General features: G+C 39.4%; 1 protein-coding gene across 3 annotated transcripts; it reads left to right on the top strand.

Annotated features, from left to right (window-relative positions):
• The first annotated feature begins 1129 nt into the window (after positions 1-1129).
• Positions 1130-11499, top strand: kif7 (kinesin family member 7). 3 transcript variants are annotated; one of them, XM_035652139.1, is made up of 20 exons: positions 1130-1215; positions 3054-3446; positions 3567-3764; positions 3895-4294; positions 4387-4734; positions 4927-5119; positions 5201-5356; positions 5582-5740; positions 6058-6194; positions 6328-6449; positions 6849-7004; positions 7108-7313; positions 7485-7682; positions 8071-8196; positions 8380-8556; positions 8641-8856; positions 9093-9299; positions 9389-9587; positions 9824-9985; positions 10765-11499. In XM_035652139.1, exons 2-20 carry the CDS (start codon positions 3116-3118, stop codon positions 11157-11159), a joined length of 4086 nt encoding a protein of 1361 aa, XP_035508032.1. In that variant the 5' UTR covers positions 1130-1215; positions 3054-3115; the 3' UTR covers positions 11160-11499. The 3 variants fall into 3 exon arrangements, with proteins under 3 accessions (XP_035508032.1, XP_035508033.1, XP_035508031.1); XM_035652140.1 differs by having other exon boundaries at positions 1132-1215; positions 3008-3446; positions 6061-6194; XM_035652138.1 differs by having other exon boundaries at positions 1132-1215; positions 3008-3446.
• Positions 11500-26308: the final 14809 nt, after the last annotated feature.

Genomic DNA, 26308 nt, shown 5'->3' with positions numbered 1-26308 from the left:
TGACTTTGACTTTGACTTTGATATATGATGGCTCTGAAACAAGATGTATTTTTTTTTTATCAAATAGTGAAACAGAGTTGTCAGAGCTAATGTTCTGAATGTTTTGGAAGACTAGTGTTTTTGTTGTTGTATATACACTCAGACAACAATTCACAGTCTGCCTCAACATTCAAAATGTAAACTACTTCTTAGTAAACATCACATCGGAAACTTTGTGTGGACACAAAAGGGGCTGCTATTTGAAATTTAGTTGTTTCTAACTTATTGTGTTGAAATTAACTAAGAATTTGCTATTGTTTGTGATCACAGTTATTTTACCATTATTATAAAAATAATAATATTGGTGATGTGTCTTTGAGAAGATAATGTAACTTTATCTGGAAAGGTGTGTATTGACTTGATACTGTTCCAATATGAAAATGTTGAAAAATAATGTTTCCTAAATCACAGCTAAAACCTACAAATATATAAACACCTGACTGTTGCCAAAATGTTTAAAATGTCTATAACTTTAACAATGTGTCTTAACCAAACAAAATACTGATGCACTGATACACACGCTCATTGTGTAACTATGTCAGGTTGATTTTGTGCCTGGACAGTTGAAAATGAAGAGTAGGAATGATGAGAGGTGGATGCTGTGGTCAGGTCACAGTGGTAGTCCATCAGTGACAAATAGACTTGCTATGTAGTTGCAGTGCAAGTTTATTTGTCTATGATGTTCTGCTCCCAGCTACTCTTCCACAATCAACATGTCTTTCAATTTCAACACTCCATAGTTACAGTTACTACATGCTGATGCTTGGCATTAAAAAACCCAGAGAGAGAGTCAGTCTTCAATCAGCGCCTGCATGTTTCAACTGTCCAGTATTTGTTTTTTACACATAAACTTGATATATCTTAATTATACTCCTTCTATTAGAATATTGTATTGATTTCTGCATTTTATGAATGCATAGTTATTAAATATTCCCTCAGCATATTTGCTCACTGTGTTTATTATGTGACTAATAACTCTCTATATTATGTTATAATCTGCAGCTGAAGCTCTGCAGATGAGAGTCAGTGGTCACAGCCATGATGCTTTCCACAGACCACACCCAACATTCAGCACAAACTTCCCCCCGGCTCCTCCCCTTGGCTGCCCCTCAACTTCATTCTCCAAGAAACACCACAGTTATCCTGAGTCCCTGGTGTAACTTCTGCTGCATTAAAGTAAGTTGTGTCCGCAGTTGGTGGTTACGAGGACTCAGCCGGTCCGTGCATGTTGTTGTTGTTGTTGTTGTTGCCTTTTTCTTATATGTTGCAGCACTCCTTAGATAACGACATCCAGCCTCATCCTCATGTTTTGATTTTTGTTGTTCGGACTGCTGGCTAAGTGGCTAACTTTAGCTTAGCTGGAAGTTATCCGGGACACAGGCGTCACAGTGGCGTGTAAAAGTTGAGAAGCTGCTTTTTTACTTTTGGAGAAGATTTAAGGAAGAGGCCATGTTTTTGTGTCTTCGTGGATAACGGTAACAGTTTACTTTGTTAAACAGCGGTAACGGTGGCTAAAGGTGGCTAAAGACATCTTGCTAACACAGTCCGAATAAGTTCACTTTACAGGACCGTGGTGTTTTTAAAACGCTCTCTCGCTGCTGGCAGCCTGTTTGTGGGAACTTTTGCTGGTCACATTTACGAAGTTTTCCCCTCAGGATTGCCGTAACCGCACGTTTGATACATGTTGGCTTACGTTACTGACGTGGTAACGTGCAGTAACGTTAACGCTATGTTACTTTTTTTTACTTAAAAGAACAAAAACAACCGATATTTGTAATGATACCGTTACTTAGGGGTCCTAACGTTACATTAGGGTAGTTTTAGTAAACTCTGTACACTTTTAACTTTGATGTTTAGTTGTCAGAGTTAGTTAGAAAGTTAGAGAGCTGTGTTTAAAATGCGGAGGTGGAGACTTTTACCTAAAATACATTTCCAAACTAGACCTTATTTAAGCTTTTTTATTGTAAAGTTTCAATTAAAAGTTTTTTGCATATTTTTAGTAAAGCTTTGTGTCACCTTTGTTACATATATGTAGTGTCACTCCTGGAAATAGCTTCAAAACACTTGTCATATCATCTATTTGTCAGTTGTTTATGTTTATTTTTGTTATAAAGCAGCTCCAGGATGTGTTGAGTTTTCTTTAACATTGTATTAACATAAACACATAAACACACATGTATTCTGCCAGCTGTGGTAGAAAAAACACAAGTTTTCCAAAAAGCCCTATAAAATGTTAAACCTGCTCAACTGAGAAAGACATGGGCTACCTGAAGCGGCAGGACAATATAAACTGTGAGACAATATGAATTTGCCACGTAGCTGCCTCTTTATTACCTCTAGTTGTAATAGGACATTGCTGGCGTGGTTGCGAATCAGTGAGCAGGCTGAGCTTTATGGCAAACATCGGTGTGATGAAGTACCGTAGTCACTAAGTTGTCAGGTATTAAATTTGCTTGATGAGCCAAAAAGACAAAAAAAACAGACGTAGTAATGGGTTAAAAACAGTAAATTAATAAATAAATAAGATGATAAATAAAAGTGCCAACAAAACCAGTGACTATACAGTGTATAGTCCGTGCACCGATCCAATACCACTTAATTTATTAGCCCCAAAACAGGACCCTGCTACTTCCTAGCAGTGTTCTGTCTGTTTATTACACACACACACACACACACACACACACACATATCAGCTGTATCGGCCAATATGCAGACTTCTCATTTCTGGTTATTTGATTTATTAACCGTTTCTTTCCAGAATAGTCTCTATATGACAAAATATGCTGTGTATTGATATTGTATTATTGAAGTATATATTTATCTTGATCGCCCTCTCCTGTTGTAGCTTAAAGTGAAATGGTTATACAGTGTGATTTAAAAAAAAAAATAAAAAAGTGTGCTTGGTTGGTTCATTGCATTATCACATAATCAATCACATTCTCACTAATGGCCACTTTACATCTTTCAGCTATGGAAAAAAACCTTTTGTGAGAGATGATGTCTGTCCCCTCCAGTGGCCCAAAGATGATCCATACGTAGCAGAGGAACACAGAGAAGCTCCAGCGGTGCAGCAGAAATGTCTCCCAAAGTCCCCGGTGGCCAAGGCAGAGGGGATTATTCTGCAGTGCAAGTAGCTGTTCGAGTGCGTCCCCTGCTGCCTAAAGAGCTTCTACACTGCCACGAGAGCTGTATCACCGTGGACTCGGAGCTGTGTCGAGTCACGCTGGGCCACGACAGACACTTTCTTAGCGACTACCTATTTGAAGAAACCTGCTGTCAAGAGGAGGTTTATTCTGTGTCTGTCCAGCCACTCATAGATGCCTTTTTTCAAGGTTTCAATGCCACAGTCTTTGCCTATGGGCAGACAGGCTCAGGCAAGACTTACACCATCGGAGAAGCTAATATTTGTAAGTTGTTTATTTTCCTTAATTGTCCATGTCAGTTGTTGTCAGTTCAGTTTATCCTGTATTAATATGGCTCAGCTAAGTTTAGGACTATGGGTGTTTTGATTGGGGTTTTTTTTTTAGGTTCTTTTAGAGATGAGGAGCAGGGTATCATTCCCAGGGCTGTTGCAGATGTCTTCAAGTTGCTAGATGAGAATGACCTCGCAGACTTCTCTGTCCGAGTCTCCTATCTGGAGGTCTACAAAGAGGAGTTCAAGGACTTACTGGAAGTGGAGACCGCCAGCAAGGACATCAACATCCGGGAGGATAAAGGCAACATTGGTATGGAATAGGCAGCCAAATGTGTCTTAAAGCATGTTTGTGTGTGATTGTGATATGAAATGTTGTGCAGCATTTTACTTTATGTCCGCACTGATCTGCATTTAATATTTCTACCTTTGTGACTTTGTAGTGTTGTGTGGCGTAAAGGAGTGCGAAGTGGAGGGTCTTGATGAGGTGTTGAGTTTACTCGAGTCAGGAAACACGGCCAGGCACACTGGTGCAACCCAGATGAATCCAAACTCCAGCCGGTCACACACCATTTTTACCTTGTATATGGACCAGCGTCGGGGAAGCTCTCGCCTTTATGGGACTGCTACAAGCTCTGGACCACAAATGTTGTCTTCCAAGTTCCACTTTGTTGACCTGGCAGGGTCCGAGCGCATCTTAAGGACAGGGAACACCGGAGAGAGACTCAAAGAAAGTATCCAGATTAACAGCGGTCTTCTGGCTCTGGGAAATGTTATCGGGGCACTAGGGGACCCCAAGAGGAAAGGCTCTCACATACCATACAGAGATTCTAAAATCACAAGGTACATTTCATCATTTCATTAGATACTTTAGTATACCATTCTAATGTGAAATGTCATCTTGGTTAAATTTATATAATCCTTGTTTCACCTAGGATCCTAAAAGACTCTTTGGGAGGAAATTCAAAAACACTGATGATTGCCTGCATCAGCCCGTCCTCCTCAGACTTTGATGAGAGTCTGAATACACTAAACTATGCCTCAAGGGCCAGAAACATTCAGAACCGGGCAACGGTCAACTGCAAGCGTGAGCCGGATCGGGTGGAAGGGCTGGAGCAACAAATCAAGGCCCTACGCAGAGCCCTCGAAAACCGCCACCGCTCAGAGACCCGCATCATTTCTCACGCTGATCCAAACAGGAGACCACGCCTCGGAGAGGGAGAGATCAGCAGACTGCAAGTCCAGAGTGCCCACTATAGGACGTGCACAGACACTGCTTACAGGTTAAAACACACTGATTGATAGAGTTACATTTAGTCTGCCTGTTTTCACCCTACTAACTATCAGTATGTATTCTGCATGTCAGCAGAGTGTCTCCCATCCTGAGCATAAGATTTGTGTATTGCTACATTTTCATAATTTAAGAAGCATTAGTGATTCCTTCCTTCAGATTGTCTGTAACTAATATATCACAGGCTGCTGAGAGAACTGCAGAGTGAAGGGGCTCTGACTGCAGAACAGAGTCTGAGAGTGAAGGAATGGCTGTGCTCAGTGGAAGAGGAACGGAGCGGACTGACCACTGCCTCAGGACCAGATAGTGGTATCGAGAACAGCTCCACCGAGGACAGTGTCGCATTAAGGAGAGGGAGGCCTTCTGTAAGGAACCAGGTGTGTGTCTCTCACACTGCCATGTTTTTAGGAATTTAGGAAATTATATGTTTAGAAATGTGTTATAAAAATTTCACCCAGGATTCTGAGTCTGCGGAAGAGAGGTGGAACCAACAGCATGAAAGTGAGAAAGAGGATAGTATTGTCCAGCTTCAAGCACAGATCCAGCGGTTGGAGAGCGAGAACACAGACTTTTTAGCTGCTCTCGAAGACGCTATGGAGCAATACAAGCAGCAGGTGAGATGCAGTGGAATTCTAATATTGTTTTTCCGTAAGTGTCACTGTTCAGTTATGGCATGGTCACAGCACGGTTAACCAAGCTGAGCTCTAGTAATGCCACCCACTCACTGGTGCCATGATAACCAGATAATCAGTGTTATTCACTTCACCTGTCAGTGCTCATAATGTTATGGCTCGTGGGTGTATGTTCGTTACTTATTTGATTGCTTTCTTCTGTCTCAGAGTGATAAGCTGCAGGAGCAACAAGACTTGATAGCAGAGCTGCAGTGTCATCTGTCTTCTCCAGGGCTGATCGGTCTGGGCCTTAACTTGAGAACTCGGCCACATACAGCCCCTATGGGCTCCATGCAGCGCAGTCAGAATGGAGGCACATACAGACAGGTAACCAGCTAGCAGAGCTACTGTTTTTTTTTCACCCTGTGCTGGTGTGTGAATTTAAAAGCAATAAAATCACTGTAATTTCCCAGCTTGGGATCAATAAAGTATATCTATCTATCTATCTATCTATCTATCTAAAAACATCTTATAATGAAAGGAACACACACTAAGAAAGAACTAGAAAATCCCTTTAAGAAAAAAAAAAGGGGCAACTGTTTTTATCTTATTTTTACTATTATACTTATATTATACTACTACAGTTTACCAGAGTATGAAGTTGTCTGCTTGTTTGTTGATCTGTGTATGTATGTGTGTTGTAGCAGGTCAGTCCAGTGGGCTACTTTGGTAATGAGAATTGTAGTGATCAAGATGGTAGCCTCTATGAGGAGCTCCCAGCAGAAATGCAGGACATGGAAGAAGAGGGCAGTCGTTTCAACTTCAGCCGGGAGAGACGCAAGTATGTTGTGTTCTTAAATCAGAGCTTGCAGCTTAATACTGTTTAAACTAGTACGAGTATTAATAAAATAAATGACAAAACATTACAGGCAGTGTTAATGTAGTTGCACATGTGCTCATGTAATGTGTGAAAGGCAGGTGAACCTTACCTGGACCAAGAGGGACATGCTGTCAGGAGGACTAGCAGCCGGTGGAAGAGGGCTCTTATCTCAGCTACTTGAGCCAGACCAGCACCCCTGTTTAGCCAGAAAAGCATGTAAGTTTAACAACCTTTGATGTCCTTATATCTAGATTTAGGAGTATGTTCACAGTAACATTTGCACAGAAAAAGTATTGCAACCAAAGTTTGGGATTTTTCCCCAAGTGTTTGACATGAAAAGGATTCTCACCAGCAATGATCCACTGATGTGTATTTGTTCATTTTCAGGTTTGAGAAATATGGGATTATTTTGTTTTGCATGAGTAAATTTCAGTGACACCAGCCACATATGGGATCAGAGGTGACACGCTGATCCGGTAGACTCAGGGGGAACCATGGACCTTTAAAATCTGTTTAGGATGCTAGTGTTGCCTGCGGTCAAAGGTTTGTATAATACCCAATTTACTTAATATCACCCTGTTGACGTATTGTGTACTCTTTCAAATCTCTGTGAAGCCAACTTTAGTACTGGGGAGACATCTGTGCGTGAAAGTCTGAAAAGTTTTGAAGGCGTATCAGAGTGGGGACTTCATCAGGCACAGCAGAAAATCCGGGAGCTGTCTGTCACCATCCGCATGAAAGAAGAACTCATCAAGGAGCTGGTCAAAACAGGTAGCCATATAATCTTTGTTTATCATATAAATCTTTTCCAAAGAGAGGTTCTCTTCTGTGTTTTTGTAAATCAATTGTTTGTGTTTTTTCTTCTTTTTTTTAGGTAAGGATGCGCAGGCCCTGAACAAACAGTACAGCCATAAGATCACGGCTCTGGAGAGCGAAGCTGTGCAGGCTCGACAGGAGCTGCAGGAGGCCCAACGGCAGCTGCAAGATCTAGAGAAGCAAGAGAAAGAGATCAGCGCAACAGACAAGACCAGAGCACAGGAATGTCGCAGGAAGATAGCTGCTGCCCAGAGCAAAGTTCAGGTTTGACGCTCATACCTCTGTATTTATGCATAATAACAAAACAGACATTGAATTATGCTGATTTACTTGAATAGTTTTGTGCAGCTAAGTTACAAAACCATGTCCATGACACCTTTTGGGTATGCACATTTGAACTTCTGAAAAGCTTGTGTGTGTATGGTTTCGTATTAGGTTCTCAGTCAACGTCAGAGGGATACCGCTCGTCTCGCAAACCTTCCTGCACAGAGTGAACGTCGTGTGTTAGAGCTGGAGCGAAGTGTTCAGAGTATGAGGCAGCAGCAGGAGCAGCTGCAGAAGCGGCTGCGCCAGGAAAGTCAGCAGAAGCGACGGCTGGAGACTGAGATGCAACGAAGAACTCACAGAGTCAAGGTATGTCAATACTGCAGAGGGGCAGCATTGTGTTTAAAGATAATTGCGGGTATTTTGTGCGTAAATTATGTCACTTACTTACATAGAGTTTCAGATTTGGAGGAAACACTGCTCTCTAGTGTACATGCAGAAGTCCAACAGTCTAACCTAAAAAGTGATTAAAACATAGACATGTATGTCTATGTAACATAGTATGTCCTTATTAGTTTAATGAGAAGGTTACCTCTGCCAATCAAAAGTCGGAAGTAATGGTTTAAAGGAAAACATTAATATACTGTATGAGGGTCAAATGCATTTTATTTCTTTAAGGCAGAGATAGTTTTGTTCTATACTAGTCCTGTAATTGACTTTTATCATCCTCTCTTCCACCTCGCCTTCCCTTCTGTAGGAACTCGAGATAAAGAATGAGCAGCAGCAGAAGATCCTGAAAATAAAGACAGAGGAGATCGCTGCCTTCCAGAGGCAGAGACGCAGCGGCAGTAACGGCTCTGTCATCTCATTGGAAGAGCAACAGGTCAGACAAAAACTAACTTTAAATTCACAGAAACCGCACTGCCTTAAAACCCTTGAAGAAAATGAGCACAATGGTTTGATCTCTATTTTAAATTTTTTCATTTCGGCCAAGTAGTGTTGAATTTTGTTTATCTGTAATTGTGTATGATGTGTGAGCTTTTGTGTCTTGATTCCCTGCAAGCAGAAAATCGAGGAACAAAAACGCTGGCTGGATGAGGAAATGGAGCGGGTACTGGCACAGAGGAGAGGGCTGGAAGATCTGGAAGGAGAGCTCACTAAACGAGAGGAAATCCTGGCTAAGAAAGAAGCTCTGCTACATGAACGCAGCGGCCTGGAGACCAAGAGGCTCCGCTCTAGTCAGGTATTAACAACCACAAACGCCTCGATTCAGTCACAAAGGAAACCGACAAATGCTTGAAAAATGTTTTCTTTGCCTTCCCTCCAGGCCCTGAGTAAAGACCTGGTGACACTTACAGGGCGTATTGAGTCACTTGAGCGAGAGCTGAGTGAGAGGAATGGTCTTCTTCGGAGCGGCAGTGCTCAAGACTCACAACAGATTCGCCAAGAGATCTCCAACCTGCGTCAAGAGAAAGATTCACTGCTTAAACAAAGAGTGGAGCTGGATGATAAGCTTCGGCAGGGTAACCTGCTTTCACCTGAGGTCAGATATTACTCTGGGGTTCAAGCAGCAACAGTTGTCTGAACAGTGGAGAGAATATGTTTTTGTGTCTTCATAGCACTGACAGATGTTATTTCAAAATAAGAGACACATTGCTGTGCTGCAAACACACATGGCAATAATAGGAACTCTGACTAAGCGTGTAACAAGTCCTCACTGGAAACTGTAATATTACTAGTTCACATTTTCAAGTCCATCTGTACTACTGGTGTTTTTAGGAGGAGCGGACACTGTTCCAGTTTGACGAGGCGATCGAAGCTCTGGATGCAGCGATTGAGTACAAGAATGAAGCCATCACTCAGAGACAGAGACAGCTGAGAGCTTCTGCCAGTATGCTCTCCCAGTGGGAGATGAACCTAATGGCCAAACTCAGTTACCTATCTGCATCTGAGACCAGAGCTCTGCTGTGCAAGTACTTCGACAAGGTCTGTTCAACATTCAACATGAGATTCAGCATTTTTAAACTCACCAATATGTATTCTGAACTGAGTCTTGATATGGATTGTTCTTTTAGGTGGTGTCTCTGCGTGAGGAGGAGCGTAAGCTACAGCTTGCCCTGGCTGAACTGGAAATGCAGCTAGATGATCAGCAGAGGCTGGTGCAGTGGTTGGAGAACGCTCTTGATCGCACACAACTGGACACAGACCGCCGGCTCACACAACAGCAGAAAGAACACGAGAGGAGCGTACAGCTCTTACTGCAGCAGTGTCGAGGTGCAGATCACATGAAAAAATGTACCAAAAAAGATTGCCTGTATATGTTTATATGCTTGCACTACACTGGAAATATTTTAGGCTTACAGGTAGAACATAAGTTGGATAAAAGTGAGGGTAATGGAGTTATTAACCATTTTCCCTAGGATATATTTTACCTGATTATTTCCATAATCAGCCATAAAAAATTACAATATTTGTATACCCTTATTTGTGTTTCCTCTTGTCCCCCCCAGAGCAAATAGACGAAGGCCTGGCAGGGAGGCAACGGCAGTTTGAGGGATGGATCCATAACCTCACCAAGGAGCTGAACCACTACAAGGCGGCAAATCTGGAACTAAGCAACAAACTGAGGGAGCTTTGTGGTTCAGCCAGCCAGCCAAAAGAGCATGCTAAAGGTAAATGTATGATTAGGTCAAAGTGTTTGTTGCTTTTAATATTTATGGTTCTGATCATTGTGTTTACAGCTTGAAGCAAGAGTGCTTCAGATATGCATTTTATTAAGCCATATTTTGCTTCTTGTCACATACAACTTAAGTGCAAATATCCTTTCACATATCCTCAGGCAAATCCACTTTCCACTATTTTTTTTAAATCATTTGTGTCTCTACTGTACTAATTACCACTAATTATTTTCAAATTACAAAGAGCCCTAAATTGTTGTCGCGAACAGGATAGCTTTTTAATAGGTATAATTATAAATACTATAAGAAATATAATCTTTATGGTTCTTGAGAATTGGTGAAAATGTACTGAAGCTTGTTTTACTTGCGGGCCTTTAAATTCCTCTGATTGTGATTAGTTTTGGAAATCTTGCAGTCCACCTTTAGTTTGCTGTTTAGCAATGATGGAAGAAGTACGATATTTCACTCAAGTAAAAGTAGCAATATTACACTGTAAAGGTTCTCCATTAGACGTAAAATTTTACTAGGGTGGAGTTATATGCAGCACTGTTGGTATTGTGGTATTGACTTTACAATATATGCATTTAGAAACTCTTGTTTTGTATGTAAAAATCAGAAAAATAACTACTAACTGTAAATGTAATGGAGTTAAAGGTATAATATTTCCCTCAGTTGTAGTGGAGGAGAAGGATAAAAAATGGAATCTCTGTCTTGACATTTCTTTTGGTATTTAATAAAGCGTAGTAGCACTCAAGTCAGTTGTTGTCTTTCAGTTGGGGCATCTGATGGTAAACCAGCAGGCATTGGCAGCATGGAGAAGCTGAACCGCTGCCCTGAGGACATCCCAGGGGGCCGAGGGACGGGGCTGTCCGACAAACCTCCCAGGTCCAGGGAGGAAATGCGCGAGTTGGTGAACACCCCTCTTCCATCCACGTGGAGACGCTCTTCTCTCCCCACAGAGGAGCCCGCTGCCATGGAGGAGTTGTGGCTGCGAGCGGCTGGGGACGCTCCTGTTAACCGTGTAGTTCAAACTGGTCTGGGGTCCTGGGGTGGGCCGACAGCCCTGCCTGTGGTTAAGTCTCGCAGAGAATCCCGCCGCTCCAGCCTCAATGTCGGACCACTGACTTCAAACAATGCAATCATTGATGTACGGAAGAATCCTGTCTAAAATCAATGTTACTTAAGACCATTCACATAGATTTTTGTTCTGTGGTTTCTGAAACATTGTGTCGTATTATCCGTCTGTAGTTTTTGCATTTAAATTTTTGTACATAAAGTTTTTTAATGGACAAGGACACCCACTGATTTTTATATGAAGCACTTTTCACTAAGATAAAGTTTATGTTTCTGTTTCATACAGTAATTGGTAGGAATGTGGTCTTACCAACCATGAAAGTCAATAAGAGGTGAATGATTTGCATCATTACAAAATGATATTCTCTTGCTCTCTAATCATGTAGTCTTTTTACCTTCTACAATATTTTATATTAAAATGTTTTTGCCTTCAACACTGATCTAGTTTGTGTTTTCATTTCTGTTCCAAGTCAAGGCTTTTCAGAAAAAAGTTCTTCCACAACCTGTTACACAAGAATAGGGAAATTACTTTTGCTGTAAAGTCTGTAATCATTTTAAAAGTGACAGTGAAGTTGGATTCTATCACAGTTGAAAGCTGCTGTGAAATTCCAGATTAGTGAAGGCGTGTTGTGGGTTTTAAGTGCAGCTGTGATCAGTAGGGCAGGGGAGGTTCTGGGTTGGCCACTGCTGACTCACGAGTCCTCTTCTAGGGCGGAAATTAAATCAGCACCCAAATATTAGGAGATGAAATAAAAATTGGTGATAGCTAACACTTGCATTTTAAGCTTGCAACCTTTTTATCCATGGGGATGCTCAATAATACTACCTTGAAAAAACTAAAATATGCACCTAAAAGCCAAAAAAACAGAACCTGATGTAATATAAGGCTTAAAACTGTTTTTAATCTTACATTTTTAGATTCAGTGTGACATACATACAATACAGAATTGAATTGATAATCTTTACGTTTTTTAAGTTTTCTTCAGTAATAGTTGTGTGTATATAAATGGGCACATTAAAAAATTACTAATAGCTGATTAGGCATAGTTTTAATGACATCAGTATGCTAAAATGTGAAAAAATTATAAAACGGGGCTGAAGTTAGAGCCTACTGTTAATGTCACTTTACAATATAAACCAAGAACTTACAATACTTTGTCTACCATCATTTAGCTTGATGGTTAATACTGACCTGATGTAACAAGTAGTCAAACCTGAACATTCTAATTATAATTTATGTTGATAATAATTGTTTGATTATACATACTGCACAATACTGTATCCAAGGCTTTATGATCTACACTTAATTGGAGCATCAGCTGTTGTCATCCAAGTTATTTCTCCACTGGTCTTCTCAAAAATAATCCTGGCTCTTTATTTCATGAATAAGAGCTCAACATGTTTAAAGTAAAGTAAATAAAAGACTGTATTTCTTTCATTTCTCCATAGTGCAGTACAGAGGAAAACAAGTGTGTGAGCTAGGAGTATGGAGACCATCTGAGCAGTAGAGGGCGGTATATCCTCACATGAGTCTGAAATATTTCTGCACTCATCTCTATGAAAGCAACACTTTTTTAAGGTTTGAAGACAAATCTTAAAGTCTCTGTACTGAAACTTGGATTTTTTCAAAAAAACAAATATTTGCTCCTTAAAAAAACAGATTACCAATAATAAATGTTATTGCTGATTTTGATCCATTTGAGCAATAAATTCATTGAATTGAACTCCATATGTACCATAGATTGGGAAAATAATTACATCAATGAAAATTGCAATAGATCAATCTAATAATGGTCTAATAATAAATCTAAAATCAGTTCTTCAAATCACTCTAGCTCCAAGACAGTTGGCAGAGCATCTTAGGCCAAAATTAGCAGCCATGAATTTGGGACAGAGATGATCCAACTTATCTGAGGGGACAGGGCTGCTTTCAGAAGTCTAAACATGCCAGAGAGGAGGTGGGGTACCGTGTATATTGGGAGATTATTGTCCTAACTGCTTCTTTGTGCTGTTCTGCAAGGGCCTAGCACAAAATTCTGGACCCTGCATATTCTCTAGGGCCCATCCCCGCATCCACGGCTAGTATCTTTGTAGGCCCTCCACACAATGAGGGTCCTATATACTCAGTCCCCTTCCCCCCCCCCCGTTGTGCGCCCTGCTGTGCCGCATCCTCATAGAAAACTAAACAATTGCTTTTCTACTCACGAAAGCTGAAGTAAATTTGGTTCATTCTGAGCTATACTTTCCCATTTATTCCCACCAACACTGGAAAGCTATAGACACTTAATTACTTTTAAGTTTAACTTTGCATATCACCAAGCTTCCCTGATGCAGCAGGAAAAGGTTCATGACCTAAGAATCTTCTTCTTCTTTATTTTGGAGATAATGAGCTGGACAGTGTATAACAGGACTGTTTCTCAAGGCCTATGATGTAGTTTTTCTTATTAAATAACCCTCTGGAGTTTTTGACCACAAGAGCAAAGTTTAAATGACTTTATATTGTTCCCCATTAGGTCAGAATGAGAACACCACGAGCAAAGGGTGACCTGATCCACATTTCTGACAGAGGACTATAACACATATCAATCAATAGTTGCAATGTGCTGTAAAATGTATATGAGCAAATGGAAGGGGAGGGGACAACTTTGCTTTGATATGTGATAGGAAATGCATTTTTTGACATGTTGACACTAACAATGTCACTGTTTTTAATACCACTGGGGGGCGTCAAAGTCAGACAATTACAATTTCTATATAGTAGCTTTAAGTATTGGGGAGACAACCCATCACCTCTTTTTATTAAAAGTTAATTCATTAACTGCTATACTATCTCTGGAATTATATCGAAATAACCCAAACCATTTAATGACATGAGCCATAACACTATAACATGCTGCACAGTTGAGCTATTGATGATGTAAAGTACAATCTAATTAATTAAATTATTTGAATTAAGAATAGCTCATATTTCTCGCAGACACATAGTTAAGACAAATAACTGATTTTCAACCGACAACAATATAATTCCCGTGTGTGTGCCTCAATACCCCCCCCCCCCACCACCCAAAAAAAACACACAAAAAACACGTTACACACACGGGGAGGCCTTGTGATTGGCTGTAGGCAATTTGCCGTCGGCGTGACGTCAGCTCAGCCGGGGGAGGAAGCATTTAGAGAAAAAGGCAGAGAGGAGGTGAGAGGAGATGACTGGAGGCTCCGTCAGGGGACACAACACATCCTCAGAGCTCGGACTGAAGGGAAAACACACACACACACACACACACACACACACTTACACACTGCGGTGGAAAGGGCCAGACACACACACAGACACACATCTCTCTGCTCGTCTGACGGACATCAGCGCACGGACCAGGATCCTGATCACGGATACAAACACAGCATCCAACCAGGATATCTCCTCCACAGCCCTCTGCAGAAACAGTGTGGGATATTTATCGATCGGATCCACGCGCTCACCTGTTCGTCAAAGCGAGGCTGCACAGAAAAGTCGCGTGCACATCTGGAGCCTGAACGACGCTACCGACCGTCCTCATCACCTCATCGCCACATGTTGGATGTTTTAGTGTCCGCGGACGCAGGAGGCATCTCGCATGATGTGGAAGTGAGTGTTTTTTTTTTTTGGGAGGGGAGGTTCAGTGGTCTCGAGTTTGCACAGATATCATCCACAGACGTGTTGTAATGAATGCATCTCATTCTCAGCCTGCAGACGCACTGGCCTAATGTTAGACATGTTTTAGGGACAGGGTGTTGTAGACAGTCTGCGTTCATGTTTTAAATAAGGGTCATCTGTGAAACCACAAGCAGTAGATTCAGTCCCAAAGGGCTGTTCTAGTTCATATTTCTAGCATTGAGTTCGCACATGGAGTAAATGTAGTGTGACCTATTAGACAATGACACTTAGGCTGTTTATTGTGTCCATGAAGCTGAGTGTGCAGGCCTGTTCTGTCAGAGCCCCCCACAAACCCTCCAATACAGTGGATCAATAAAGGCAACTTCACTCTACAGTGTGAGCTTTAGTAATAAAATGTGTCCTGCTCGTCTAAAGCTGAGTAAACACACAGTGGAGACACAGATCTCAAGTCTGTTTGTCTTTTGAATATGTTAATTAATAAAACACTGTTATAATTATATTATTATAATATTATAGTAATATGTGTGAGAGTTTTTTCCCCGATATACAAAGAAAGTGACGCATGCCCTGTCAGCGCATCTACTCCCCAATTATAACAACTGACGTCAGACGTACTGACAAAGAAAAGCGTGAGTTCATCATGAGGTTATTATGAGTTAACGTATTGATTATAAGATTAATATAAGAGTGGCGAAGGGGGGATTCACTGGACACAATGACAGCATCACAATGACATTATATTATTAATAATAATAATAATAATAATAATAATGCAGCAACATATAGCTGTAACAACTGATGAAAAATATAGTGCAACAAATTACGAGGTGTGTTCACATCCCAAAGATATTTAAAGTTTTTTAATAATTGTTAAGCAGACTCTTTGGCTGTTGGGCTTTGATGAAAAAATATCACGTGGAGATGATTTAAATGTTAAAGCCCAATTCCCTCCTCAGAGCAAAGCAGAGGGAGTTTTATTGGGAAGATTTGAAGGTCTGTTTGGTGTAATATAGAGACAGAAAAAAAGGCACATATTGACTATAAGACTACATGGTCATCATTATTAAGTTGCACTTTAAAGTGTAAAGGTAAAGGGTAATATGAGCTGTAAAAACCACATACTGTACAGTTTGTCTCACTTTCTCATATAGTTAGTATATCTACAGTATTTAACTGAATTAATGTCAGTTAGTACACATAGACTTTAGGCCTGTCAGTGAGTGTGAGAAAAAATTATACTTTAAATGTTTTAATTGTGTATTGTAATTGGAAAGCTTAAAAAAAAAAACTGTTTTCAGTTAGTGGTGTAAAAGTTTTGGAAAAATTATTCTGGTTAAGGTATTTGAGTTTTTAAAATTAAAATGAGTCCCTACAGTGTGGAATTAAGCCAGACATGCATTAACTCCATAATAATTTTCTTTGTTTCCAGGAAGATTCAGGCTTTCCTTTTGCTGTTACAGCAAACACTGGAGCATGTTCCTGTCTTTGGTTATCTAGCTGTATGAGTGTTAATCATCCATCATAAAGCTAGATAACCGAAAGTAGGAATGACCTCCAAACCCTCAACTTCCTGAAGCCCAGTAGAGCCCAGTTCTCTGTGAGATTACACAACGAGGAAAACACGGACACAAGAGGACATGGCATGTTTTCAGGTAGGTTACTAGAAATTTTATTCATCTGAACATGAAAATAAAGGTTGTGTTGTCACAATTAGAGCTGCAACAATTAGTTGAGTTAGTTGAAAACAATCAGGGACTATTTTCATAACTGATTGATCATTCAAAAATGCCAAACTCTTCCAGCTCCTGATTTGTGAGGAGCTTTTCTTAATCTTATGTGATAATAAATTGAATATCTTTGTGTTTTGGACTGTTGGTTGGACAAAATAAGCTGATAACATCATCTTGACTTTAAGAAATTGTTCTGAGCATTTTTCCTATTAAATGAATTAATAATGGAAATAATCATTAATTGCAGCCATATTAACCATGAAACAGGCAAACATGGATCAAAAATAGTTGTTTTTATTTCAGTTTCTTAAACACCCCTGCACACAGTTAGATATGCTTTAAAAAAATGCCCCCGTTATGCTTGCTGAGAGTAAATATCTAATTCCTCTGATTTTCACAAGTTTCTTGTCTGTTGTCTCTTGTTGAGCCCTTCAAATGCCAACAATTATCACGCATCCTGTGTTAATTACCATTCTTAGAGGGCCAGACACAAATACAATTTTCTGACATTATACATTTTTTTTCAAAGACAGAACTAACTTTTCTGTGATCATCTGTGATTTTGGGGAACAAATAATTATATAAATAAATCAGATTCTTTCTTTTTGATAGAGAAAATAATTTGAAAGTTAAAAAAATACTGTTGCTGTCTCACGCTTCCTTTACACATAGACTTTTGATATCTACCTGATACTATTTTAGAAGTGTATTTTCCCCCTCACTACAGTCTCTGTTGCACACATAGAACAGTTAAACACATTTACCACATTAATTCACATTTATTTGATAAACTCAAGCACAGATATAAGCGGTATCTACTTAACTCCCATCACAAATTAAGATATAAATTATGCTTTTCATTTTAAAAATTCTTTTAATTTTATTAAATCCTACATTTCTTTAAATAATTGTATCCCTTATGGTGCTTAAGAATACAATATAAGTCTAATATGAATAACAGATTGTCTGCAAGGCTGATTTTAAACACACTGTTTGCACTGATACAAATAACACAGACAGCCTCACAGCCTTTGCTGGTGTTAAATACTTATTACTATTGCAGCAATTTCTATTTATTTTTTAATCAAATAAAATACATCATTTCATTTTGATTGACACAGAGTTTTTTAATGTAATTCCAGGCATTATTTAATGCATAGACACAGTTACTGCCAACAATTGTACACCAGGTATTAAAAATGCAAAGAAAAAGAAGGATATTTTTCTAAATCTTAATGGCTACCAATGTGAAATCTCTCCTCTAAAGGAAAGGCCTTTCCCGTGGTGAGGACACATGTCGGACTGTGCAGGTTAGAGCTCAGCCTCCTTCACTGCCAGAACATCATGTTGTCTGTAAGGAAGCCATCTTGACGGAGTCTCCCTGCTGCCTCTAAAATGGTTGTGTTGGCACATAGCAGGGCCGCATTAATTGCTCCATCGTTAGCTGTCTGTCAGAACCTAATCAGTCCGTCTTTAAGCCTCCCTGTCTTAAGTCTTACAACGCGTTTCCTTTCTGGTGTGATCTCAATGAAGCTAGTTAGTGAGGTCACATTACAGAGACCTTTTAAAGGTCAATCAATGAGACAGTGTACTGCTACTGTAATTGCACAGTGAATGAATAAATCAGCGATTCGATGGTAGACAATCTCATGATATTTGATAACATTTAAGCTGCTGGAACATTCCTCTGCACACCTGACACATTGGAGATCCCACTAATGTCACAAGTGGGGATATAATCAGGTAAAACGTACTGTGAGTCTAAGTCAAGATTACAGAAACAACACCTTGTAGTACACTTGACCTTTGATAAGCAAATATTAGACAGAAATTGTCTCTGAAATTAAAAGCTTGCCTCAGATTCCACAAGTGAAAGTACAAAAAAAGAGAATCAATAATTTTAATGGAAAAGAAAAGCTAGGCAGTTTAAAAACATGTAAATAAATAAATAACACTATTGCTAATGCTTTCAGATGCTTTTGTTTCCTTTAAAAAATAATACAATCTCTCAAATAAATTCAAATTATTGTTAACTTACATTTACAGAAATTATTGGAATAATAGTTATTTGAAAATATAGAAGATAAACAACCCTTATTAGGCCTTAAATGAAGCCTTTATATGGAGCTTCTTTCTTTCCTTTTTCTTTTTTCTTATTTTTTTGTCAGAAAATTAAAGGCCAAAATAACAGTCCTTTAGTCTATGAATCTACTGTAAAATCTTACAGAACATCAGCCAGTGTTAATTATTGTATAAATAATTATTTATGTTATATATATATATATATTAGGTGTAATGGGTGGAGAGAGACACAGCTGCAGTCCACATGAACAATTACAAGGAAAGAATTTTATTTTTTCAATAAAATCTCCATCAAAGCGCTGAGTAGCAGTGGTGGAAACAGGGAGGCACGTTTTCATTAATTCATCACTAAACATGAATTATAGTTAAGATGTCAGAGCAAAGAGAGGCAGGTCTGTATATTCAAATAAGCATTTAACGTAACTTCAAGGGCTAAATAATAAATATTTATAATAGGGAATAAAAGCATGTAGCTGTCCCTCATTTAGTCTACCCACTTTTCAAACATCTAAGTTTCTCACCTTTACAACCTGAATATTCTGCTGTATATTCACTCCTTCTGCTTTAAGTCTTCAAATATATTGAAAGTGCTTCCTCTGTGTTTCTTATCGCGATGTTTCCGAACAGAGATGGACTGATGTTACACGCATGGCCAGGGTGAAATTGAATTCCATTAGCGGACTTAATTGTGTCAGGTGGACACTCCAATACAATGAAATAAAGACTATAGGCCTATATCATGACACATAATGAACCTGGCTACAGCCTGGATCTAGTAGGCTACTTACTTATGTACTGGGCTGTTTTATCCGCAGTGTTGAAACTGAGAAAATGAAGCTCACACAAGAGAATGAGCTGCAAACATAAACGCTTCTTGCAGAAAGTCTTTATCCGACATTTAGCGCTCTCTGTTGGTCTCTCCGACAGACCATTGCTGTGGGATAAAAGCAGGCCTGCCAAAAAAACAAGAGTGGCCTTACAAAGATGGAAAATAAAGGAAACAATCACGCAACTCCAGCCGATAATGAATAGGAGCCAGACAAGCTCTGCATATTAACATAATTGCATAGAAACGAGGGGAGCAGAGAGAGTATTTAAAGGCGCAGAAGCACCCTGCGTGCCCCTCCACCCGCTGTTATCTGCCTGTCTGCACAACTACACCAAGTATGCAGATTTAAATTGTCAGCTTTCTACTTTCATCATTTATGGTCGAATTTTATGTGACATTTAATATTTTTATAGCTGTGCTGACCTGACCTGAACTCATACTTTATTTTAAAATGCCTACATTAAAAACAGGACAAAATGTTTACTGCCTGTAAGTTTAAAAAAAATATATATATATATCACTAGTTAGCCTTAATTTAGCCCATGAAAAATATCCATGTCTTTCAACCAGGGCTGTAAAACAGGGTTTCAGAAATACTTATTAAGTATTAGTAACCCCAATGCCACCGCCCTGCCCTGAACATTGTAACCAGACACCAAAAGTTGTATCATGATGTATATATAGATATTAAGGCAATCATAAAAAAAATAAACATAAAGGAAAATAGCCAATAGTCCCGGATTTAAATTATTGTGGGGAAATACTGAACTCTTCATTATTTATTATTTTATCATTGGTTTAAAGGTAGCCATATTTGAATGCATTGAGTTTACAAATACCCACCGTGTGTACATTTTTAATTGTAGAATGTACATTTCCTTTAGGGAAACACAAAAGAGGACATGACCTCAGTGTCCTTGCTTTGAACTCTTTGTGCTTATATCATTTAAAACAATGAAATGTTGCACAAAGTGACGGTTTGTGATACAATCTACTATTAAAAACAGTCAAAGCACATCCCTCTATGCTCAGAATAAACTCCTCAGTGTTTTACATTCGGACCTATAATGCTGTTGGTATGTTGTCTTCCATGCACAACCTGAGTTTTATGTAACAATGTTTGTTTTCTCATCACGACAAAGACATGTATTGGTTGTGCCACTCAGCACCATGGCTTGAAAAATAAAAGAGGGACTGTTCCTTTATTAGACACCAGGCTGTAATTAGACCAGCAGCTGGGGGAGGGGCAGGTGTGAAGCTGGGTGATAATATGAGCTCATCGAAATACTGTATGACTACCAACACAGAGCACATGTGTAAATCACCCTTATTAGCTTGTTTAAAAATGCAGTTTATTCTTAGATTCAAACATTTGTCTGGGTGTGTGGATGACTGGAGTCAATTTGTAGATTTGAATTAAGATTGTCCTCGTGTAATTTAAAACCACCAGAGGAGATTTAAACGTGAAGTTGCTGAAAATATTGATATTGTTTAATAAATATAGTTGTAGTCTGAGAGTGAACATGATTATAAGAGAAATAACAATATCTATAATACTGTATAATGCTTAATTCAATATATATATTTTAATTCAAGAAATTCCTGAAAATTAGATTTGCAGACAAACTAGCATTTGATTAGTCACATTTAAGAGCTGTTACTGGACCTGCACCTGTACACATATAAAGTAAAGTGATGCACACACACACAGTGCAGCCCTCTCACAGGCTGCAGGTCGGTGCTGTGCTCTGCAGCTGCATGAGACCCTGTTGGTAAACAGTAGCTCACATTATCATTCTGATCCTGGCTTCGCTCCACAATGGCTGCTTTGTGAAAGGAGCACTTGACAAAGATCTGCCACTTCTTTTTCCCAACATTGTGTATGTGAGCGCTTGCTGCAGTAAACCGTGGGCAATGAGGTGGGAACGTCGCGCCAGACCAGACAGTGGCAGATGCCTGCATTAGCACTGCAGCCATAAGAGTGTCTCCTGGAAAAGTTGTCCCTTTGTCTTCCTGCCTCTTTATGTCTGTGAGTGACTCTCTCACAGTGAGTGTGTATGAGTGTGTGGTCCCATGCCAGAGCTAATGTTAATGAAAAAGACTGTGGCCATTGTGTTCAAATGTGTGTCCTACTTGATTGATATTAGTAGAGGAAGCTCAAAAGAGCACAGTTCTCTGCCCAATCTGAATAATTCTCCTGTTTACAAAGATGTAGTCGCTCCTTAACGTTTAGTTTGGTTCAGTCATAAACAACGGACTCTTATCTAAATATTCACAGAACAAAAAAATAAACCCAAACAAAAGACACAAATTCTATCCAACGTGGGACACGAGGAGACAATAATGTAAAATGAGATAAAATAAAACAAATTACAAATAAGGTGCTAAATCCTACAAATCTCTATCCAAGGTATCACACAAAATGATTTTTTCTGACAGTCTGAAGCACATGTGGTTAATCTAAGCTAAAGCTATTATCCGTTATTGATTTCTTATATTACAACTGTAACAATCAACATTAGAAAACGTTAAAAACTTTAGAAGGCATCAGCAAAAGACATCCAGACACATGAATATTATCTTCATTGTAATATGTGAGTGTTTGAGTGTCTAAAAGAGAGTTGGCTCAGTTAGTGTGTTTTCGGGGGGGTTAGGTGATCTGCAACTGACTTTATTCAAATATAATACAACACACAAATAAGACTCAGACTGTGGAATTAGGTCTCAACCTTTGTAAGACATTTTCTTTTTTTCTGTTATGAGACCTTGATCTTACCAGAACAAAGCCACTATTTTACAGTTTACAGGAATAACCCAGGCATGTGTTTCCTAGTCCAGACAGGGCAAACAGCCTCATACCTCAGCACCAGAACCTCATGAAGGCAGGACTTATGTTTTACGTCCCTGCAGCCTCCTTTCCCTCCCACAAGGATACCACAGCTGCGATCCTGTCTTAATCTGGGGATACACGCGATTATCCTGCTATGGCTTGTTCTTGGCTTTGTAACAGCGACAGGGGACCTTTCACAGCTCCTTTTTTCCCATGGTCGAGTGGGTCTGAGCAGCTAAGACCCCTGATGTGGACCAGTCGCTATTCATCGGCTTTAGGCCGAAGCAAACAAGCACGTCACAGTGAGCCTGAGGCACATATATGGAGATAAACACTGAAAATATTAGCCACATTATATTGAGCTGCGGCTAAATAATAATGTCTATTATAACAGGCCACTAGACTACATAGTATTAGATATGTGATAATATCATAATGAGAAAAAAAATATTATTCTTATTCCTATTATTATTGTCATTATATTATTATTATTATTATTAGTTGTCAATGTGGAAATCTTCTAAACTCAAGGTCCACTTCTGAGCCTTTTCTGGAACTTTCACATTATTATTACCTAATCTTAATTTTGATTATCCTTAAAAGGCTATACAAATCAGGATAAACTCATAATAACAAAACATTTGTTAATTTATGATTTACAGAGGAGATTTTTATCATAGCATATAAAATTATTCTGGGAACTAAATCACAGAACAAAATCTCTCAGGAGTGGATTTCCATTCTCCCCCGTCACCCAGGCTGTCAGTCAAGTTCAAGTTCACAGGGGTGGAAATGTCTCGACTCCTTATTCACTTCTGTCCTCCTCCCCCATACTCCTCCCTCCCTCTCTCTCACACCCGTGCTCTGCAGTGACTGCATGGCGTTACTATGACAGAGGGGCTGTGGCGTTGTTATGGCAGCGGGCTGCACGGCCCTGGTATGTGCTGGTGAAAAGGACAGCCTGTCAGAAAGAGAGAGAGAGACTGAGGTTCCCCCCAACAGCTGGGCACAGGCACTCCCCTTACAATATGTAAGGGGAGGCCCCCCCCCCCAGGCCTTTCAAACACCACCCAGACCCTGGGAACACCAAGAATTTCACATTCATCATCCTCACACACACACACACACACACACACACACACACACACACACTACACTCTCAACATCCTCTCTCTCTTCCTCCCCAACCAACTCCTAACTTTTGTGTCCATCCTTGCGTTCATCCACCACTTTTCACCTACACTTCCAGTCACGTCCCTCTCTGCCACACACACACACACACACACACACACACACACACCTCTTCATCTTGCTCTCTTCTCAGAACCCGTGCAACATCTTACCTCATTATGCGTCCCATCATCCCATCTGTGTTGTGTAATCAAGTAAAGGATTTCAAATTAAAAAAACAAAAACTGAAATAAAAAGTGTGTGTGTGTGTGTGTGTGATAGAGAGAGAGAGAGAGACAGAGAGAGAGATTTTGTTGAGGTCTCATTCAACTTTGAGCATGAAAGGCTGATGATTTGCATAAACTGCATGCTGTCTGAGGGGTTTGGGGGGTGGCAGCCATACTGAGAAAAGATATGAGAGAACATGAAAAAAAAAACAGAAAGCACGATCCTGCATTGTGGAGCTGCAGGAAGAAAGAGGAGTTTTGAATAAGAGAGAGGGTGAAAATTGGCAAAGAAAGGGTCTTAGCATGTCTCCCAGTGGGATTAAATTGTCCGGGAACCTCTTTATATATAATTTGGTGAATCTGGCAGCGGCATGGCTGCAGGACTGAACTCAGCCTGATCTCACATCAAGCTCCCGCCTCAACTTCATTAGACAAGAGTTGCATTATGCTGAGATGATGCAACCAGAAATGTGTAAATGCTCAGTTATTTTATCTGACTATACCTGCACACAAATAAATGTTTTGTGTACATGTTAAAGGACAGAGCTGTTTTCTTATGATGCGTTTTCTTTTTTCTTTTTTCTTTTAGAAAAGGACCATAATGATGCCACCTTCCTTGCAATGGAGGATCTTCAGAGATTGTATCAGTGTGTTAATCACATGGATTCACAGGCCAATCCATGACGTTTTTTCTCTGTGCAGTCAATGAAAATATGTGAATGGACTTAAGATGTAATACACTTTTAACCTCAGTTCATAAATAGAAATGAAAATGAGTTTTGTGATCTTTGATTGAATCTTGTCAAAGTAACATTGAGTTTTTGTCTTTGTAGTTGGTTATTTGTGATTACATTTGTATTTGGATGATTTTTTGGGGAGCATTTAAAACAAAATGTTAAAAGGTTGCTGCTTTTATTCTTTGACACTTGGTTAAAATATTCATATGGCATTTGAGATGATCAAAGCAAGCTGAATAAAACGTTTTGCTCTTTACTCAATAAAATAAATATTGGAGAAATGTGATGAGTGTGTTGTGTGTTGAAAAAGTTCATAAAGGACTGTCTCTGTCTCTGTCAGCACCTTGGACAGAGACCAGCCTTCACTTTCAACCATTTGAAGACACATCAGTAATACAGTTGCACATTTGTTGCATTGAAGGGCTTTAAATCTCAGATATTTATATATAACACCAGACAATAGGAAAAAAAAATTCTTTACTTTGACTGACAGATTCATAGTCATTCGCCTCTCTCTATAATGGCACATTTAATGACGAGCAAGTAAATTGAAAAAGAGCAGCGAAAAGTGATGATTAAATGTAAACTCTTTAGTCATACTTTGCTGACTGAACCAAACAGTATGCTGGTTTAACAAGACAATAAGCAGACAGCGTCTCTCTGTACAGTGTTTTAAATATGTGTTATTATGAAAACTTCATTGTGGGCAAAACGCCAAGTTATACTGCGTCGCACTCATTTGTTCAGATTATAAATTATAAAGAATAATTAAAAATACGAATGGATAAACAAATAACAAAACAAACATAGGTCTAACTTCACAACGAGACAGTCCTCTCTCTAATGAAAGAGATGATCTAAAATGACGGTATTATAAACCAACTGTTGCTTCACTCTTAAGTAACTCGCCAGCACATGCAGTAAACCGGCTTCCACAATGTGAAGAACTCATGTCCGGAAGGCGACAGCCCGCTGCAGCACAGAGGGAGTCGCGACCTTTCACTCTCAGGGGACACAGCTTGACCCGGCACAAGCCAACAGACAAGTGCGTCTTCCCCGGATGTGTCCGTGACCCCTCAGAGTTTGTGACTTTTCACCGTCCTCACACACTAATTCCTTCTTATCTAACAAAGTCAAGTAGCACGGAGTTCATTTTAATCTCATTTAAGTCTCTGAGAAAAATAAAGAATTGTTTTACGAGGAAATGAGTCTCCAAGGTATTTTAAAGGAGTCAGATGTCATGCTAATTTCTTATTTTTTATTGCAAATTAGAAATATACATTAATACATCTGTTCACTGTCAGAGTTTCTTGAATTACTATGAACACAAAGGAACATTTATTTGCTTGCAGACAGTTAAAAAAGTTAAGCTTAATGCAACATTGTGTCCAAACAAATAACATCATAAATGCTTTTCAATCAATGCAATCTATTTAGATTTAAAATACTTTAAGGATAAAAGTATATGACACTCCTGTCTGGTCTGGCCTATAGTTCCAGTTAAGGAAAACTTGCAGTAGTGTACAGTGATTATAGAAAATAGCAGATTTTGGAAGAACCTTTCCTGTTTAATCACAATGCATAAAGAGAGCTCTGACCTCAACTCCATAACAACCTAACAAACCAGATATTATTACCCAACAGTGTTGGACCTCACTGATGTTCATGTGGCTGAATGGGAGCAAATCTTTGCAGCCAGGATCCAAAATGTTGAGAGTGGAGAGTTAAAGTTGCAGCACATAAGTCCAGGGTTTGGGAATGAGATGTTCATCAATTACATGAATGTGTCAACATATTTTTCGTTTTTTTACTTTTGTCTTTAGTCTGACTGTTACAGCTGTTATAATTTTAAATAATCACATGTTAAAAACAAGAGTGATGCATGTGGAGCTGCGTCAGACAGAGTCGTCTGGTGGAACTCCTGAGCTGCTGGCTGCAGGTGCTCTCTCTCACGGCACTCAGTGTGTATTCATTCATTAATTC

This window comes from Morone saxatilis, unplaced genomic scaffold (assembly GCF_004916995.1).
Source record: "Morone saxatilis isolate NCDOM2014 unplaced genomic scaffold, NCSU_SB_2.0 Contig11, whole genome shotgun sequence".
Taxonomy (NCBI): Eukaryota; Metazoa; Chordata; class Actinopteri; family Moronidae; genus Morone; species Morone saxatilis.
The sequence above is the reverse complement of the archived record's forward strand: the minus strand, read 5'-3'. Positions and strand labels throughout refer to the sequence as shown.

Bases quoted from the DNA above. Each gene is read 5' to 3' on its own strand.
- kif7 (XM_035652139.1), top strand. From the start codon at position 3,116: ATGTCTCCCAAAGTCCCCGGTGGCCAAGGCAGAGGGGATTATTCTGCA. The intron at 8,857-9,092 runs GTCAGATATTAC...TGGTGTTTTTAG, and splicing joins GTAACCTGCTTTCACCTGAG to GAGGAGCGGACACTGTTCCA. The intron at 9,300-9,388 runs GTCTGTTCAACA...TTGTTCTTTTAG, and splicing joins TGTGCAAGTACTTCGACAAG to GTGGTGTCTCTGCGTGAGGA.